The sequence below is a fragment of the Saccoglossus kowalevskii genome, chromosome 7 (assembly GCF_978046115.1).
Source record: "Saccoglossus kowalevskii chromosome 7, keSacKowa6.1, whole genome shotgun sequence".
Lineage (NCBI taxonomy): Eukaryota > Metazoa > Hemichordata > Enteropneusta > Harrimaniidae > Saccoglossus > Saccoglossus kowalevskii.
This window is the reverse complement of record NC_140647.1, coordinates 2,352,757-2,373,089: the sequence shown is the minus strand read 5'-3', so window position 1 is coordinate 2,373,089 and position 20,333 is coordinate 2,352,757. Positions and strand designations below refer to the sequence as shown.

General features: G+C 38.5%; 1 protein-coding gene across 1 annotated transcript in view; it reads left to right on the top strand.

Annotated features, from left to right (window-relative positions):
- The window catches only part of LOC100370709 (bifunctional arginine demethylase and lysyl-hydroxylase JMJD6-like), a 28,127-nt gene that overhangs the window by 2,772 nt on the left and 5,022 nt on the right, over positions 1-20,333 (top strand). The window contains exons 2-5 of the mRNA XM_002734870.4: positions 16,592-16,800; positions 17,981-18,133; positions 18,670-18,866; positions 19,800-19,947. Of these exons, the coding sequence (XP_002734916.1) occupies positions 16,592-16,800; positions 17,981-18,133; positions 18,670-18,866; positions 19,800-19,947 (707 nt within the window). The remainder of the gene's footprint in view (positions 1-16,591; positions 16,801-17,980; positions 18,134-18,669; positions 18,867-19,799; positions 19,948-20,333) is intronic.

Genomic DNA, 20,333 nt, shown 5'->3' with positions numbered 1-20,333 from the left:
GACATCAACAAGCCATGCATTGATATCACCAACTTTCTCTGACATCACCATGTTGCTCAGTGACATCACCAAGCCACGCGATGATATCACCAACTTTCTCTGACATCACCATGTTGCTCAGTGACATCACCAAGCCATGCATTGATATCACCAACTTTCTCTGACATCACCATGTTGCTCAGTGACATCAACAAGTTATGCAGTGATATCACCAACTTTCTCTGACATCACCATGTTGCACAGTGACATCACTAAGCCATGCATTGATATCACCAACTTTCTCTGACATCACCATGTTGCTCAGTGACATCAACAAGTTATGGAGTGATATTACCAATTTTCTCTGACATCACCATGTTGCTCAGTGACATCTCTAAGCCATGCATTGATATCACCAACTTTCTCTGACATCACTATGTTGCTCAGTGACATCAACAAGTTACGCAGTGATATCACCAACTTTGTCTGACATCACCATGTTGCTCAGTGACATCACCAAGCCACGCATTGATAGCACCAACTTTCTCTGACATCACTATGTTGCTCAGTTACATCACCAAGCCATGCATTGATATCACCAACTTTCTCTGACATCACCATGTTGCTCAATGACATCAACATGTTATGCAGTGACATCACCAACTTTCTGACATCATCATGTTGCTCAGTGACATCAACAAGTTATGCAGTGATATCACCAACTTTCTCTGACACCACCATGTTGCTCAGTGACATCAACAAGTTATGCAGTGATATCACCAACTTTCTCTGACATCACCATGTTGCTCAGTGACATCATCAAGTTACGTAGTGATATCACCAACTTTCTCTGACATCACCATGTTGCTCAGTGACATCACCAAGCCACGCATTGATATCACCAACTTTCTCTGACATCACTATGTTGCTCAGTTACATCACCAAGCCATGCATTGATATCACCAACTTTCTCTGACATCACCTTGTTGCTCAGTGACATCAACATGTTATGCAGTGACATCACCAAACTTCTGACATCACCATGTTGCTCAGTTACATCACCAAGTTATCCAGTGACATTACCAACTTTCTCTGACATCACCATGTTGCTCAGTGACATCACCAAGCCATGCATTGATATCACAAACTTTCTCTGATATCACTATGTTGCTCAGTTACATCACCAAGCCATGCATTGATATCACCAATTTTCTCTGACATCACCATGTTGCTCAGTGACATCAACATGTTATGCAGCGATATCACCAACTTTCTCTGACATCACCATGTTGCTCAGTTACATCACCAAGTTATGCAGTGACATCACCAACTTTCTCTGACATCACCATGTTGCTCAGTTACATCAACAAGTTATGCAGTGATATCACCAACTTTCTCTGACATCACCATGTTGCTCAGTTACATCAACAAGTTACGTAGTGATGTCACCAACTTTCTCTGACATCACCATGTTGCTCAGTGACATCACCAAGCCATGCATTGATATCACCAACTTTCTCTGACATCACCATGTTGCTCAGTGACATCAACAAGTTATGCAGTGATATCAACAACTTTCTCTGACATCACCATGTTGCACAGTGACATCACTAAGCCATGCATTGATATCACCAACTTTCTCTGACATCACTATGTTGCTCAGTGACATCAACAAGTTACGCAGGGATATCACCAACTTTGTCTGACATCACCATGTTGCTCAGTGACACCACCAAGCCACACATTGATATCACCAACTTTCTCTGACATCACTATGTTGCTCAGTTACATCACCAAGCCATGCATTGATATCACCAACTTTCTCTGACATCATCATGTTGCTCAGTGACATCAACATGTTATGCAGTGACATCACCAACTTTCTCTGACATCATCATGTTGCTCAGTGACATCAACAAGTTATGCAGTGATATCACCAACTTTCTCTGACATCACCATGTTGCTCAGTGACATCAACAAGTTATGCAGTGATATCACCAACTTTCTCTGACATCACCATGTTGCTCAGTTACATCAACAAGTTACGTAGTGATATCACCAACTTTCTCTGACATCACCATGTTGCTCAGTGACATCACCAAGCCACGCATTGATATCACCAAATTTCTCTGACATCACTATGTTGCTCAGTTACATCACCAAGCCATGCATTGATATCACCAACTTTCTCTGACATCACCTTGTTGCTCAGTGACATCAACATGTTATGCAGTGACATCACCAACTTTCTGACATCACCATGTTGCTCAGTTGCATCACCAAGTTATCCAGTTACATTACCAACTTTCTCTGACATCACCATGTTGCTCAGTTACATCAACAAGTTATGCAGTGATATCACCAACTTTCTCTGACATCACCATGTTGCTCAGTGACATCAACAAGTTATGCAGTGATATCACCAACTTTCTCTGACATCACCATGTTGCTCAGTTACATCAACAAGTTACGTAGTGATATCACCAACTTTCTCTGACATCACCATGTTGCTCAGTGACATCACCAAGCCACGCATTGATATCACCAAATTTCTCTGACATCACTATGTTGCTCAGTTACATCACCAAGCCATGCATTGATATCACCAACTTTCTCTGACATCACCTTGTTGCTCAGTGACATCAACATGTTATGCAGTGACATCACCAACTTTCTGACATCACCATGTTGCTCAGTTGCATCACCAAGTTATCCAGTTACATTACCAACTTTCTCTGACATCACCATGTTGCTCAGTGACATCACCAAGCCATGCATTGATATCACAAACTTTCTCTGACATCACTATGTTGCTCAGTTACATCACCAAGCCATGCATTGATATCACCAATTTTCTCTGACATCACCATGTTGCTCAGTGACATCAACATGTTATGCAGTGATATCACCAACTTTCTCTGACATCACCATGTTGCTCAGTTACATCACCAAGTTATGCAGTGACATCACCAACTTTCTCTGACATCACCATGTTGCTCAGTTACATCAACAAGTTATGCAGTGATATCACCAACTTTCTCTGACATCACCATGTTGCTCAGTGACATCACGAAGCCATGCATTGATATCACCAACTTTCTCTGACATCACCATGTTGCTCAGTGACATCAACAAGCCATGCATTGATATCACCAACTTTCTCTGACATCACCATGTTGCTCAGTTACATCACCAAGTTATGCAGTGACATCACCAACTTTCTCTGACATCACCATGTTGCTCAGTTACATCACCAAGCCATGCATTGATATCACCAACTTTCTCTGACATCACCATGTTGCTCAGTGACATCAACAAGTTATGCAGTGATACATGTATCATCAACTTTCTCTGACATCACCATGTTGCTCAGTGAAATCAACAAGTTATGGAGTAATATTACCAATTTTCTCTGACATCACCATGTTGCTCAGTGACATCACTAAGCCATGCATGGATATCACCAACTTTCTCTGACATCACTATGTTGCTCAGTGACATCAACAAGTTACGCAGTGATATCACCAACTTTGTCTGACATCACCATGTTGCTCAGTGACATCACCAAGCCACGCACTGATATCACCAACTTTCTCTGACATCACCTTGTTGCTCAGTGACATCAACATGTTATGCAGTGACATCACCAACTTTCTGACATCACCATGTTGCTCAGTTACATCACCATGTTATCCAGTGACATTACCAACTTTCTCTGACATCACCATGTTGCTCAGTGACATCACCAAGCCATGCATTGATATCACAAACTTTCTCTGACATCACTATGTTGCTCAGTTACATCACCAAGCCATGCATTGATATCACCAATTTTCTCTGACATCACCATGTTGCTCAGTGACATCACCAAGCCATGCATTGATATCACCAACTTTCTCTGACATCACCATGTTGCACAGTGACATCACTAAGCCATGCTTTGATATCACCAACTTTCTCTGACATCACCATGTTGCTCAGTTACATCAACAAGTTATGCAGTGATATCACCAACTTTCTCTGACATCACCATGTTGCTCAGTGACATCACCAAGCCATGCATTGATATCACCAACTTTCTCTGACGTCACCATGTTGCTCAGTTACATCACCAAGTTATGCAGTGACATCACCAACTTTCTCTGACATCACCATGTTGCTCAGTTACATCACCAAGCCATGCATTGATATCACCAACTTTCTCTGACATCACCATGTTGCTCAGTTACATCACAAAGTTATGCAGTGACATCACCAACTTTCTCTGACATCATCATGTTGCTCAGTGATATCAACAAGTTATGCATTGATATCTCCAACTTTCTCTGACATCACCATGTTGCACAGTGACATCACTAAGCCATGCTTTGATATCACCAACTTTCTCTGACATCACCATGTTGCTCAGTGACATCAACAAGTTATGCAGTGATATCACCAATTTTCTCTGACATCACCATGTTGCTCAGTGACATCAACAAGCCATGCATTGATATCACCAACTTTCTCTGACATCACCATGTTGCTCAGTTACATCACCAAGTTATGCAGTGACATCACCAACTTTCTCTGACATCACCATGTTGCTCAGTTACATCACCAAGCCATGCATTGATATCACCAACTTTCTCTGACATCACCATGTTGCTCAGTGACATCAACAAGTTATGCAGTGATACATGTATCACCAACTTTCTCTGACATCACCATGTTGCACAGTGACATCACTAAGCCATGCATTGATATCACCAACTTTCTCTGGCATCACCATGTTGCTCAGTGAAATCAACAAGTTATGGAGTAATATTACCAATTTTCTCTGACATCACCATGTTGCTCAGTGACATCACTAAGCCATGCATGGATATCACCAACTTTCTCTGACATCACTATGTTGCTCAGTGACATCAACAAGTTACGCAGTGATATCACCAACTTTGTCTGACATCACCATGTTGCTCAGTGACATCACCAAGCCACGCATTGATATCACCAACTTTCTCTGACATCACCTTGTTGCTCAGTGACATCAACATGTTATGCAGTGACATCACCAACTTTCTGACATCACCATGTTGCTCAGTTACATCACCATGTTATCCAGTGACATTACCAACTTTCTCTGACATCACCATGTTGCTCAGTGACATCACCAAGCCATGCATTGATATCACAAACTTTCTCTGACATCACTATGTTGCTCAGTTACATCACCAAGCCATGCATTGATATCACCAATTTTCTCTGACATCACCATGTTGCTCAGTGACATCACCAAGCCATGCATTGATATCACCAACTTTCTCTGACATCACCATGTTGCACAGTGACATCACTAAGCCATGCTTTGATATCACCAACTTTCTCTGACATCACCATGTTGCTCAGTTACATCAACAAGTTATGCAGTGATATCACCAACTTTCTGACATCACCATGTTGCTCAGTGACATCACCAAGCCATGCATTGATATCACCAACTTTCTCTGACATCACCATGTTGCTCAGTGACATCAACAAGCCATGCATTGATATCACCAACTTTCTCTGACGTCACCATGTTGCTCAGTTACATCACCAAGTTATGCAGTGACATCACCAACTTTCTCTGACATCGCCATGTTGCTCAGTTACATCACCAAGCCATGCATTGATATCACCAACTTTCTCTGACATCACCATGTTGCTCAGTTACATCACAAAGTTATGCAGTGACATCACCAACTTTCTCTGACATCATCATGTTGCTCAGTGATATCAACAAGTTATGCATTGATATCTCCAACTTTCTCTGACATCACCATGTTGCACAGTGACATCACTAAGCCATGCTTTGATATCAGCAACTTTCTCTGACATCACCATGTTGCTCAGTGACATCAACAAGTTATGCAGTGATATCACCAATTTTCTCTGACATCACCATGTTGCTCAGTGACATCAACAAGCCATGCATTGATATCACCAACTTTCTCTGACATCACCATGTTGCTCAGTGACATCAACAAGCCATGCATTGATATCACCAACTTTCTCTGACATCACCATGTTGCTCAGTGACATCAACAAGCCATGCATTGATATCACCAACTTTCTCTGACATCACCATGTTGCACAGTGACATCACTAAGCCATGCTTTGATATCACCAACTTTCTCTGACATCACCATGTTGCTCAGTGACATCAACAAGTTATGCAGTGATATCACCAATTTTCTCTGACATCACCATGTTGCTCAGTGACATCAACAAGCCATGCATTGATATCACCAACTTTCTCTGACATCACTATGTTGCTCAGTTGCATCACCAAGCCATGCATTGATATCACCAACTTTCTCTGACATCACCATGTTGCTCAGTGACATCAACAAGCCATGCATTGATATCACCAACTTTCTCTGACATCACCATGTTGCTCAGTGATATCAACAAGTTATGCAGTGATATCACCAACTTTCTCTGACATCACCATGTTGCTCAGTGACATCAACAAGTTATGCAGTGATATCACCAACTTTGTCTGACATCACCATGTTGCTCAGTTACATCAACAAGTTACGCAGTGATATCACCAACTTTCTCTGACATCACCATGTTGCTCAGTGACATCACTGAGCCATGCATTGATATCACCAACTTTCTCTGACATCACCATGTTGCTCAGTGACATCACCAAGCCACGCATTGAAATCACCAACTTTCTCTGACATCACCATGTTGCTCAGTTACATCAACAAGTTATGCAGTGATATCACCAACTTTCTCTGACATCACCATGTTGCTCAGTGACATCACCAAGCCATGCATTGATATCACCAACTTTCTCTGACATCACCATGTTGCTCAGTGACATCACCAAGCCACACATTGATATCACCAACTTTCTCTGACAACACCATGTTGCTCAGTGACATCACCAAGCCATGCATTGATATCACGAACTTTCTCTGACATCACCATGTTGCTCAGTAACATCAACAAGTTATGCAGTGATATCACCAACTTTCTCTGACATCACCATGTTGCTCAGTGACATCAACAAGTTACGCAGTGATATCACCAACTTTGTCTGACATCACCATGTTGCTCAGTGACATCACCAAGCCACGCATTGATATCACCAACTTTCTCTGACATCACCTTGTTGCTCAGTGACATCAACATGTTATGCAGTGACATCACCAACTTTCTGACATCACCATGTTGCTCAGTTACATCACCATGTTATCCAGTGACATCACCAACTTTCTCTGACGTCACCATGTTGCTCAGTTACATCACCAAGTTATGCAGTGACATCACCAACTTTCTCTGACATCACCATGTTGCTCAGTTACATCACCAAGCCATGCATTGATATCACCAACTTTCTCTGACATCACCATGTTGCTCAGTTACATCACAAAGTTATGCAGTGACATCACCAACTTTCTCTGACATCATCATGTTGCTCAGTGATATCAACAAGCCATGCATTGATATCACCAACTTTCTCTGACATCACTATGTTGCTCAGTTGCATCACCAAGCCATGCATTGATATCACCAACTTTCTCTGACATCACCATGTTGCTCAGTGACATCAACAAGCCATGCATTGATATCACCAACTTTCTCTGACATCACCATGTTGCTCAGTGATACATTGTATCAACAAGTTATGCAGTGATATCACCAACTTTCTCTGACATCACCATGTTGCTCAGTGACATCAACAAGTTATGCAGTGATATCACCAACTTTGTCTGACATCACCATGTTGCTCAGTTACATCAACAAGTTACGCAGTGATATCACCAACTTTCTCTGACATCACCTTGTTGCTCAGTGACATCAACATGTTATGCAGTGACATCACCAACTTTCTGACATCACCATGTTGCTCAGTTACATCACCAAGTTATCCAGTGACATTACCAACTTTCTCTGACATCACCATGTTGCTCAGTGACATCACCAAGCCATGCATTGATATCACAAACTTTCTCTGATATCACTATGTTGCTCAGTTACATCACCAAGCCATGCATTGATATCACCAATTTTCTCTGACATCACCATGTTGCTCAGTGACATCAACATGTTATGCAGCGATATCACCAACTTTCTCTGACATCACCATGTTGCTCAGTTACATCACCAAGTTATGCAGTGACATCACCAACTTTCTCTGACATCACCATGTTGCTCAGTTACATCAACAAGTTATGCAGTGATATCACCAACTTTCTCTGACATCACCATGTTGCTCAGTTACATCAACAAGTTACGTAGTGATGTCACCAACTTTCTCTGACATCACCATGTTGCTCAGTGACATCACCAAGCCACGCATTGATATCACCAAATTTCTCTGACATCACTATGTTGCTCAGTTACATCACCAAGCCATGCATTGATATCACCAACTTTCTCTGACATCACCTTGTTGCTCAGTGACATCAACATGTTATGCAGTGACATCACCAACTTTCTGACATCACCATGTTGCTCAGTTGCATCACCAAGTTATCCAGTTACATTACCAACTTTCTATGACATCACCATGTTGCTCAGTGACATCACCAAGCCATGCATTGATATCACAAACTTTCTCTGACATCACTATGTTGCTCAGTTACATCACCTAGCCATGCATTGATATCACCAATTTTCTCTGACATCACCATGTTGCTCAGTGACATCAACATGTTATGCAGTGATATCACCAACTTTCTCTGACATCACCATGTTGCTCAGTTACATCACCAAGTTATGCAGTGACATCACCAACTTTCTCTGACATCACCATGTTGCTCAGTTACATCAACAAGTTATGCAGTGATATCACCAACTTTCTCTGACATCACCATGTTGCTCAGTGACATCACCAAGCCATGCATTGATATCACAAACTTTCTCTGATATCACTATGTTGCTCAGTTACATCACCAAGTTATGCAGTGATATCACCAATTTTCTCTGACATCACCATGTTGCTCAGTGACATCAACATGTTATGCAGCGATATCACCAACTTTCTCTGACATCACCATGTTGCTCAGTTACATCACCAAGTTATGCAGTGACATCACCAACTTTCTCTGACATCACCATGTTGCTCAGTTACATCAACAAGTTATGCAGTGATATCACCAACTTTCTCTGACATCACCATGTTGCTCAGTTACATCAACAAGTTACGTAGTGATGTCACCAACTTTCTCTGACATCACCATGTTGCTCAGTGACATCACCAAGCCATGCATTGATATCACCAACTTTCTCTGACATCACCATGTTGCTCAGTGACATCAACAAGTTATGCAGTGATATCACCAACTTTCTCTGACATCACCATGTTGCACAGTGACATCACTAAGCCATGCATTGATATCACCAACTTTCTCTGACATCACTATGTTGCTCAGTGACATCAACAAGTTACGCAGTGATATCACCAACTTTGTCTGACATCACCATGTTGCTCAGTGACACCACCAAGCCACACATTGATATCACCAACTTTCTCTGACATCACTATGTTGCTCAGTTACATCACCAAGCCATGCATTGATATCACCAACTTTCTCTGACATCATCATGTTGCTCAGTGACATCAACATGTTATGCAGTGACATCACCAACTTTCTCTGACATCATCATGTTGCTCAGTGACATCAACAAGTTATGCAGTGATATCACCAACTTTCTCTGACATCACCATGTTGCTCAGTGACATCAACAAGTTATGCAGTGATATCACCAACTTTCTCTGACATCACCATGTTGCTCAGTGACATCACCAAGCCACGCATTGATATCACCAAATTTCTCTGACATCACTATGTTGCTCAGTTACATCACCAAGCCATGCATTGATATCACCAACTTTCTCTGACATCACCTTGTTGCTCAGTGACATCAACATGTTATGCAGTGATATCACCAACTTTCTCTGACATCACCATGTTGCTCAGTTACATCAACAAGTTATGCAGTGATATCACCAACTTTGTCTGACATCACCATGTTGCTCAGTGACATCAACAAGTTATGCAGTGATATCACCAACTTTGTCTGACATCACCATGTTGCTCAGTGACATCAACAAGTTATGCAGTGATATCACCAACTTTCTCTGACATCACCATGTTGCTCAGTTACATCAACAAGTTATGCAGTGATATCACCAACTTTCTCTGACATCACCATGTTGCTCAGTGACATCAACAAGTTATGCAGTGATATCACCAACTTTCTCTGACATCACCATGTTGCTCAGTTACATCAACAAGTTATGCAGTGATATCACCAACTTTCTCTGACATCACCATGTTGCTCAGTGACATCAACAAGTTATGCAGTGATATCACCAACTTTCTCTGACATCACCATGTTGCTCAGTGACATCATCAAGTTATGCAGTGATATCACCAACTTTCTCTGACATCACCATGTTGCTCAGTGACATCAACAAGTTATGCAGTGATATCACCAACTTTCTCTGACATCACCATGTTGCTCAGTGACATCAACAAGTTATGCAGTGATATCACCAACTTTCTCTGACATCACCATGTTGCTCAGTGACATCAACAAGTTATGCAGTGATATCACCAACTTTCTCTGACATCACTATGTTGCTCAGTGACATCAACAAGTTATGCAGTGATATCACCAACTTTCTCTGACATCACTATGTTGCTCAGTGACATCAACAAGTTATGCAGTGATATCACCAACTTTCTCTGACATCACCATGTTGCTCAGTTACATCAACAAGTTATGCAGTGATATCACCAACTTTCTCTGACATCACCATGTTGCTCAGTGACATCAACAAGTTAAGCAGTGATATCACCAACTTTCTCTGACATCACCATGTTGCTCAGTTACATCAACAAGTTATGCAGTGATATCACCAACTTTCTCTGACATCACCATGTTGCTCAGTGACATCAACAAGTTATGCAGTGATATCACCAACTTTCTCTGACATCACCATGTTGCTCAGTGACATCATCAAGTTATGCAGTGATATCACCAACTTTCTCTGACATCACCATGTTGCTCAGTGACATCAACAAGTTATGCAGTGATATCACCAACTTTCTCTGACATCACCATGTTGCTCAGTGACATCAACAAGTTATGCAGTGATATCACCAACTTTCTCTGACATCACCATGTTGCTCAGTGACATCAACAAGTTATGCAGTGATATCACCAACTTTCTCTGACATCACTGTTGCTCAGTGACATCAACAAGTTATGCAGTGATATCACCAACTTTCTCTGACATCACCATGTTGCACAGTTACATCAACAAGTTATGCAGTGATATCACCAACTTTGTCTGACATCACTATGTTGCACAGTGACATCACTAAGCCACGCATTGATATCACCAATTTTCTCTGACATCACCATGTTGCTCAGTGACATCAACAAGTTATACAGTGATATCACCAACTTTGTCTGACATCACCATGTTGCTCAGTGACATCAACAAGTTATGCAGTGATATCACCAACTTTGTCTGACATCACCATGTTGCTCAGTGACATCAACAAGTTATGCAGTGATATCACCAACTTTGTCTGACATCACCATGTTGCTCAGTGACATCAACAAGTTATGCAGTGATATCACCAACTTTCTCTGACATCACCATGTTGCTCAGTGACATCAACAAGTTATGCAGTGATATCACCAACTTTCTCTGACATCACCATGTTGCTCAGTTACATCAACAAGTTATGCAGTGATATCACCAACTTTGTCTGACATCACCATGTTGCTCAGTGACATCAACAAGTTATGCAGTGATATCACCAACTTTCTCTGACATCACTATGTTGCTCACTGACATCAACAAGTTATGCAGTGATATCACCAACTTTCTCTGACATCACCATGTTGCTCAGTTACATCAACAAGTTATGCAGTGATATCACCAACTTTCTCTGACATCACCATGTTGCTCAGTGACATCAACAAGTTACATTTTTGTATGCAGTGATATCACCAACTTTCTCTGACATCACCATGTTGCTCAGTGACATCATCAAGTTATGCAGTGATATCACCAACTTTCTCTGACATCACCATGTTGCTCAGTGACATCAACAAGTTATGCAGTGATATCACCAACTTTCTCTGACATCACCATGTTGCTCAGTGACATCAACAAGTTATGCATTGATATCACCAACTTTCTCTGACATCACTATGTTGCTCAGTGACATCATCAAGTTATGCAGTGATATCACCAACTTTCTCTGACATCACCATGTTGCTCAGTTACATCAACAAGTTATGCAGTGATATCACCAACTTTCTCTGGCATCACCATGTTGCTCAGTTACATTAACAAGTTATGCATTGATATCACCAACTTTCTCTGACATCACCATGTTGCTCAGTTACATCAACAAGTTATGCAGTGATATCACCAACTTTCTCTGACATCACCATGTTGCTCAGTTACATCAACAAGTTATGCATTGATATCACCAACTTTCTCTGACATCACCATGTTGCTCAGTTACATCAACAAGTTATGCAGTGATATCACCAACTTTCTCTGACATCACCATGTTGCTCAGTTACATCAACAAGTTATGCAGTGATATCACCAACTTTCTCTGACATCACCATGTTGCTCAGTTACATCAACAAGTTATGCATTGATATCACCAACTTTCTCTGACATCACCATGTTGCTCAGTTACATCAACAAGTTATGCAGTGATATCACCAACTTTCTCTGACATCACCATGTTGCTCACCGACATCACTAAGTTGTACTGTGGTATCATTAACTTGTTACAGCAAGTCGAAAAAAATGGCCACAGTCAGCTGACTTGATAACGTTATAAATGCGATTAATTTACCGATATTTATTATACATGTATGAGGTTAACCTTCTTGAACACTGCTTGAAACTAAATAGACAAGTTGAGAAACAGTTTCCTACAAATCAGGGAGGAAATAACAAAATAACACTCAAACGATCCGTTGGGGTAACATTAAGCCAACCGCTGAAAAAATAGACCTCATTCGTCGTTTTTGTGTGGACCCGAAGAGCATAGAATACTTTCCCTGGTATATTTCAAAGCGAAATCGCCATCCAACTGTAAGACCGTCGCTGATTAGCTCCTAAAGCATGATGATCGTCCCCTACTGTTACATAGTTTCGTCTGAAGTGGGCGTGACCGCAAGACGGCGCCAGCGAGATTCGAAAGCCAACCGTTTAGTCAAAACCCAAGCATTTAGCCTATTTGCTAGCGAGTTTGCAAATTGGCTGCCCCAATACTTCGGAGACTTGCTATAAGTGACATTACCTCTTGTGCAATGAAATATCATCATCTTTCCCTTGAGGTACATGTAGAAGCCTACTCATGGATCTCAATACTCAGAATTTATTCAGAAGAATTGTACTTGCAGGCATTACCTGGTATAAGGATATTGATCTAAAAAAAGTTAGGGATCACCAGCTTAATTTTCTGGAAAACTAGTGTATAGTGGTCATTTTGACAGTATTATAATGCTTTTACCGTAGGATCCTATGGTAGAGATATTATGCCATATCTCAAATTGTAGACTGGTGACATAGGCTGAAAAAATAATATATTGTTAATGATAGGGTACTTTTTGTTATCCTAAATTATTTCAAAAATCTGGGTTTTAAAAAATGTCAAAAAATGCAATTTTACTTTAACATTTTGCTCTATGGAATTGTTCTAAAAATAACATTTTTTGAAAATTTTTCTCAAAATATGTCGCTGTAACACACAAAAGAATGCTATTTCATGGTGCCATGGGACATTAGCTTCATGATTTTACATAGTAGACCAACAAACACTGCCATGCTATTTATAACCGACTTTTATGAGTCGACTTCTTCCTTACAGCAATTCCAGGCACTGATTTGACGCTGAAGTAGTGCTAGATGTTGATAACTTACTGCAATAGGTTACACACTTTGTTTTTACATTTACATAAGTTGTTACAAATAATGCAGACAGCATGTCTGCAATTTGAAGCGCCCTAGAAGAAAGCTCCGCCCATAAAAGTGGCAGTACATTAGTTTTGAATTTCTCCTCCTATAAACGATCGAGGCTCTCAACTTAGTTTTGTACTTCAATTTGCGTCACATGTTATTTCAGTGAGAGGGCGCATACAGTGGTGGCACTGTAAAGAATGTTATTTTACAGAACCAGCTGACCGACTGATCATGACAGAATTATTGATCAAAGTGCATTCATTATTCCTACTATGGAAATATTCGTATCACGTCTATGTACATGTACATGTATATAACTGAAAACTGCCTGCAACAAATGTCCTATAAAGACGTCATCCAGTATATCAATAATGAAATTGAATACATAAGTAGAATGGGTGTTATTCGATTATTAGTTCTCGACGATGAGAACCAAAAGGTTTATGTGCCACCAAATAATCGCTTTAAAAAGCTTATCACTGGCAACACACGATCACACGTCGGGGAGGGTTGCCGCCGTACACAAGTAGTTTTTGTCGAATTTCCCGTTCGTAATTGTGCTGTCGCAATGATTTATAATATTCGACATAGTTTATAACGTTGTCAGATTCCTGGCAGGATACTCTCCGTGGTAACAAACCGCTTGACAATATTATAAGCTGTCTGCTTTGAAACAACCATTTCTATCTCTAATCTCAGCAAATGACAGTCCACGAAAATACAAATCGACAACTCTTGTTCTTGACAACTCTCACTTCAACTGGTTTTTTGACTCCTTGCTTCTCCATCGTGGTGCTTAAACAGCTTGGGGGAATGCCGATTTGTAGACGCAAACTACACGATGACCGACCAAAAGTGAATGAAAGACAAACACGCCTCAAAGTCTAGGTGTACCTGACTTTGTAACAAAAATAGTAAACATTGTTTGCGATATCTGTCAATCATTCCTCTGATTTGCTGCCGATGTTTATATTTCTAGTTACAACTTCTGTAAATTTGAAAACAAAGTGTGTAACCTACTGTAGTAAGTTATCAATATCTAGCACTACTTCAGCGTCAAATCAGTGCCTGGAATTGCTGTAATATCATATACATGTATTCAGCTATGGATAAAACATCTAAACATCTAAATCTAGTTTAGCTAGCTCTCAATAACAAAGTTGCTACATGCTCAATTTGCTTACAATTATACATTATTGGTAAAAATTCTTCATGTACCAATTTGTTGTATTCATGTGGACCTTTCTCAGATTTGTTCATTTCATGATGATATATTTAATTAATTCTCTAATTTTGGTGACATAAACCAAGTAATACATGTATTATATGCTGGATTACAGATATATATATATTTAAATTCACTTGAGGTTTTTTAACTTCAAATTGTAAATCCTTCCCATAATTTACACTGTATTAATGAAATTTAATATTATATAAAGCTTTAAATGTACATGTATCACATTATACTCAATGCCTGAAAACCAAATAAAATATATTATTTTATTAGTCCCCGTTCGGACGCAGTCCGAAAACGGGGACTTATGTTTTGACCTCTGTGTGTTCGTGCGTGCGTGCGTCTGTGCATGCGTCCAGACCTGTATCTTAGTAATGCCTGGACCAATCACAATCAAACTTTACACATACATCATACATGATATCATACATATGCACGTCAATTTGTTTCATGATCTGATTCAAGATGATCGAATGGCGGCCATTTTTGTTTTAAAAATCATCAAAATCAAGCATTTCCCGGTTGTTTACAGATGGATTTTGTTCAAACCTTGTATATACGTTGGACATTATAGGACCTTGATGCACATCATTTTGTTTTACGATCTGATTCAAGATGCCTGAATGGCGGCCATTTTTGTGCTAAAAAAATCATAAAAAGCAACCATTTCTCGGCTGTTTACAGATGGATTTTGCTCAAACTTGGTATATACATTAGACATTATGGGACCTTGATGCAAATAATTTTGTTTTTCAGATAATGTGGTTCTCGTGCCATATCTCCAACTTGTTTTGACTGATTATGTTCAAATTTTAAATATTCATTATACATCATGTCATAGATATATTGGTTTGACGATCCTATTCAAAATGGCCGAATGGTTGTCATTTTTGTACTAAAAAATCATCAAATATCAAGCATTTCTGACATTTATGGATGGATTTCGTTCAAACTTGGTACATACATTAGACATTACGGGTTCCTGATGCACGTCATTTTATTTTTCAGATTGGATTCAAAATAGCTGACTGGCGGCCATTTTGTTTTAATGATTGGGTTTCTAGAGCCATACAATGTATCTCTTAAATGCTTTGACTGATTATATTCAAATTTTATATATTCGTTATACATCATGTTATATACATGTATTCAAAATGGCCGATTTTGAATGCTGTTCCAGAGCAATATCTCTCAATATGGACAAGTACTTGTTTGACGATCAGATACAAATGTCAATAATTTTAATGTTAAAAAATCATATTCATGACATGGTTATATTCCAGCTATATTACTATAAACATAACTATATATCCTAAATTTGATAACTAACTGGGATTGTGCCATGCATGGCTTGTTTTAATTTTACAATGTTTTTTTTTCTTCAGAACTTAAAGACAAGTATGACTGGTATAAGCTGAATTATTATAAGGTATTTGATTTGTCCTGTGATTCTGTGCCAGATAAAGTGGAGAGAGTTGACGCAACCAAGACTACAAAAGAAGAATTTATTGAACAATATGAAAGACATTTTAAACCTGCAGTGATAGTGAACAATCAGTTGGATTGGAGGGCGACAAGAAAATGGACACCGGAGGTAATGTGGGTGTTTGAATGACAGAACCACATTTTTAAACCAGCAGTGTGTTGGTTTGTTCAAATGTACTCGATTTTTTCAAAAATAAGTCAAAGGTCAAAATATGACCTTTGTAGTATGTATAAACTGCTCTGTCAGAAATACACATGTTCATTTGATGATATATGAGATGATTTGCAAATACTGTAAAATACTTTTTTTGCTTGGAATTAATTTTTCGCTGATGAAAATAAAATCCAGCAAATATAACTTTTTTTCCTATATTTTACATTCAACTCGTCAAAAATCAGTGAAAATAAATTCCATAAAAACACCCAAAAAGTCCAGCTGAAATAAAGTATTTCACAGTTACTGTAGTAATTTTATCACAATGTCTCTTATTTTCTCTTAATTATTTTAAATACTACCGGTACCCTTATATTTAATTTTCTTTTACTTTGACTAGTTGATAAAAGAACCTGGCTTAATTAGGTCACATAAAGTTTATTTCATCATCAAATCTACCAAGAATTAGCCGTCTATTAAATTAATACAGATTTAAAAAAAATGAGCTCAGAGTTACTAGCAGTGTTAACTACCTACATGACTAAAGTTTTGGGTCACTTTCCTTACAATATACACAGTTGGCTAAAACATTTTTCAAACTTCGCTGTTTACCGTAGTATACAAATTAGATGGATTGTTATGATTTTACTTAAATTGTTCTAAGCAGTGGAAGTATAGCACATGACAACTAATATTTACAGTTCTGTTCTTTACTTGAGTCATTTTATTTATGCTGTACATAATATTCTGCCATACATTCTCATAGTTATGAAATCAAAGGGAGTTAGTGAAAAGTAAAGAAGGCTTTTAGCATCATTGCATGTTTGGGTCATGGTGTCATTTGAACAGTAGCAGTATCGGTACAACTTAAATTAAAAAAGCCATCAAAAGAATATACATTGTATCTTTCCTAATGCTTATACTTTCTCTCATGAAAAGTGTCACAGTCCAGTGTTGTTTCCAACATGGGTCCCATGCATGCATACAATGCATATGTACAAAAAATGTACATGTACATTGTTTATTTGCACTAAAATCGATTGGGTCATTAACTACTTCCTATGGATAATACAGTTATTTGTCTCATTTGCTCACTATTTTGGATTAATCTTCAGTTGTACTCATTGTTTTATAGAAACTTGCCAGAAAATACCGCAATCAGAAGTTCAAGTGTGGAGAAGACAACGACGGTTATTCCGTCAAATTAAAAATGAAATATTACGTAGATTATATGCAAAATAATAAAGATGATAGTCCTTTGTACATATTTGATAGCAGCTATGGAGAGGTAAGGAAACATATCACATTGGGTTAGCTAAATTGAACCTGGTTGTTATAGCTTTGATACATGCCTCCAGTGTTAAAGAATCTTTAGTCCAAGCAAAAAAAAAAAAATAGATTTCAGATGAAAGTGTGAAGGATCATAGTTCATGTGTGTGTCCTTTTGTCCAGACCCACATCTCAGATTAAGCATGTGATACTTTACACACATATTACATTATAACACACATCTTTATGTGTATTTGATTGAAGATAGCATTACCACCAATCTGGAACCATTTATCAGGCAGGTGGGCATGCATGGATTTTGTTCATACATTGTACTTGGTTCTCATAACAATATAAGTTTGTCAGTCACTTTGTTCATACATACATGTATATATCAACTAAAACATGCTGGCATTGTGTCAAGTTTTAAAATATTAACTACTGTTGGATTTCAGGGAGCCTCCCTAAGTTACCACAAATAAATCTAAGTTATCAGTTGCGTGTTTCACTTGTTGCGATGAATAATAAAATTATATACTTATATTTTTTGTACAGCATACAAAACGAAGAAGACTTTTAAAAGATTATACATTACCAAACTATTTCCAGGATGATTTATTTAAATATGCAGGAGAAGCCAAAAGGCCACCATACAGATGGTTTGTTATGGGGCCTGAACGATCTGGTACTGGCATACACATAGACCCCCTGGGTACAAGTGCTTGGAATGCCCTTGTGGTGGGCCACAAAAGGTGAGAAAATATTGACTATATGAAGCAGAATGACTTGTAAATAAGTAAGATATAAAGTTCATCTTAAAAGATCTATCATTCACACTCAAGTTTCAGCAAAAACAATAATTTCTTTTTTGCTCTGGCAAATCATCAATATATACCATGGGCAATATTACAATAGTTTTATGATGTAATAGTCAATACATGTATATGTAAACTACTTACCACATCACCTACTTAAAGCCTTTACAGAATATCAAATAAATGGAAAAAAGGGTGTTGGCAAGTAATTTTGTGAGAGACATATTTTGTGAAATTTACTAGTCAGTGAAAATCATGAAATTTTGTAGCAGTGAAAATTATTCTGGATCTTGTTACAATTTCGTCCTCTTGAATGCCATATCATGACAATTCCAAAAAGTTTACAGTGGTTTATGACCTTATTTCAGACTTCTTTTTATTTCGAGCAGATAAGAGTGGTACTTTAAAATTAGCCTGTGATGCATAACAACTCTTGTTTTTCTTTCTTTATATAGCCTTTAAACTACCTCCTATTTTTTTATTTACATTTAGATTGTACTTTTACCCAAATTGCCACTGCGCAACTCTCCCAAAGCAGAATTTTGATTCCATGTGACATATTATGCATGTAATTTTCAAACCATCTACAGCTGCTAGTGTATCAAACATTATTTTATTGAAACTTGTGAAATGGTCATTGTTATTGTGGTCAAAGAGCATGTTCAATTTGTGTCATGTGTGATGTATACAATGCATGTAAAAATGTACACAAATTTAGCATGCAATGTTTGTGGCATTTTGAAGTGTTGATCAAAGGCTTCTAATTTAAAATATTTTTTTAGAGGTTTCTCAATACAGTAATATAAGTTAACAATTAGCTCCAGACAAAAATTCCATGTTAATATAACATGTCTTCATTATCTCTTCAAGGTGGTGCATGTTTCCAACACATACTCCAAAAGAATTGATCAAACTCCGTCCAGGAGAAGGTGGTCAACAGCGAGACGAAGCAGTTATGTGGTTTAAAAAAGTCTATCCAAGAACTCAGCTGCCTTCATGGCCAAAAGATTGCCAGCCGGTAAGTAGAAATACATACTGTCAACCCTTTATGTAATTTCTACCATTTTGCAACTTTCATTTTAATTTTTGAAATTAAAGAATAAAAATAAAATGTTATTAAATTAAGAAATGCTGGTGCTGTGAATGCTTTCTTAGTTTATCATGTGGGTTTTCAACTGTTTTGTAACATTCATTCTATTCAAGTTCAGCAAGTAATAAGCTAGTGTGTGTGTACCTGCAATGCTGTTAGAATTTAAGTTATTAGTTCGATGAGCAAAATAAAAAAACATTTGATTTTGCCCTGAAAAATAATTTTTTATCCTAAAACTGTCTGTCTGGCTGAGTGTGATGCTGTCCTTATAAATGACAAATGGCCTATTGAAGACTGCATGTGGCAAGTCCCAA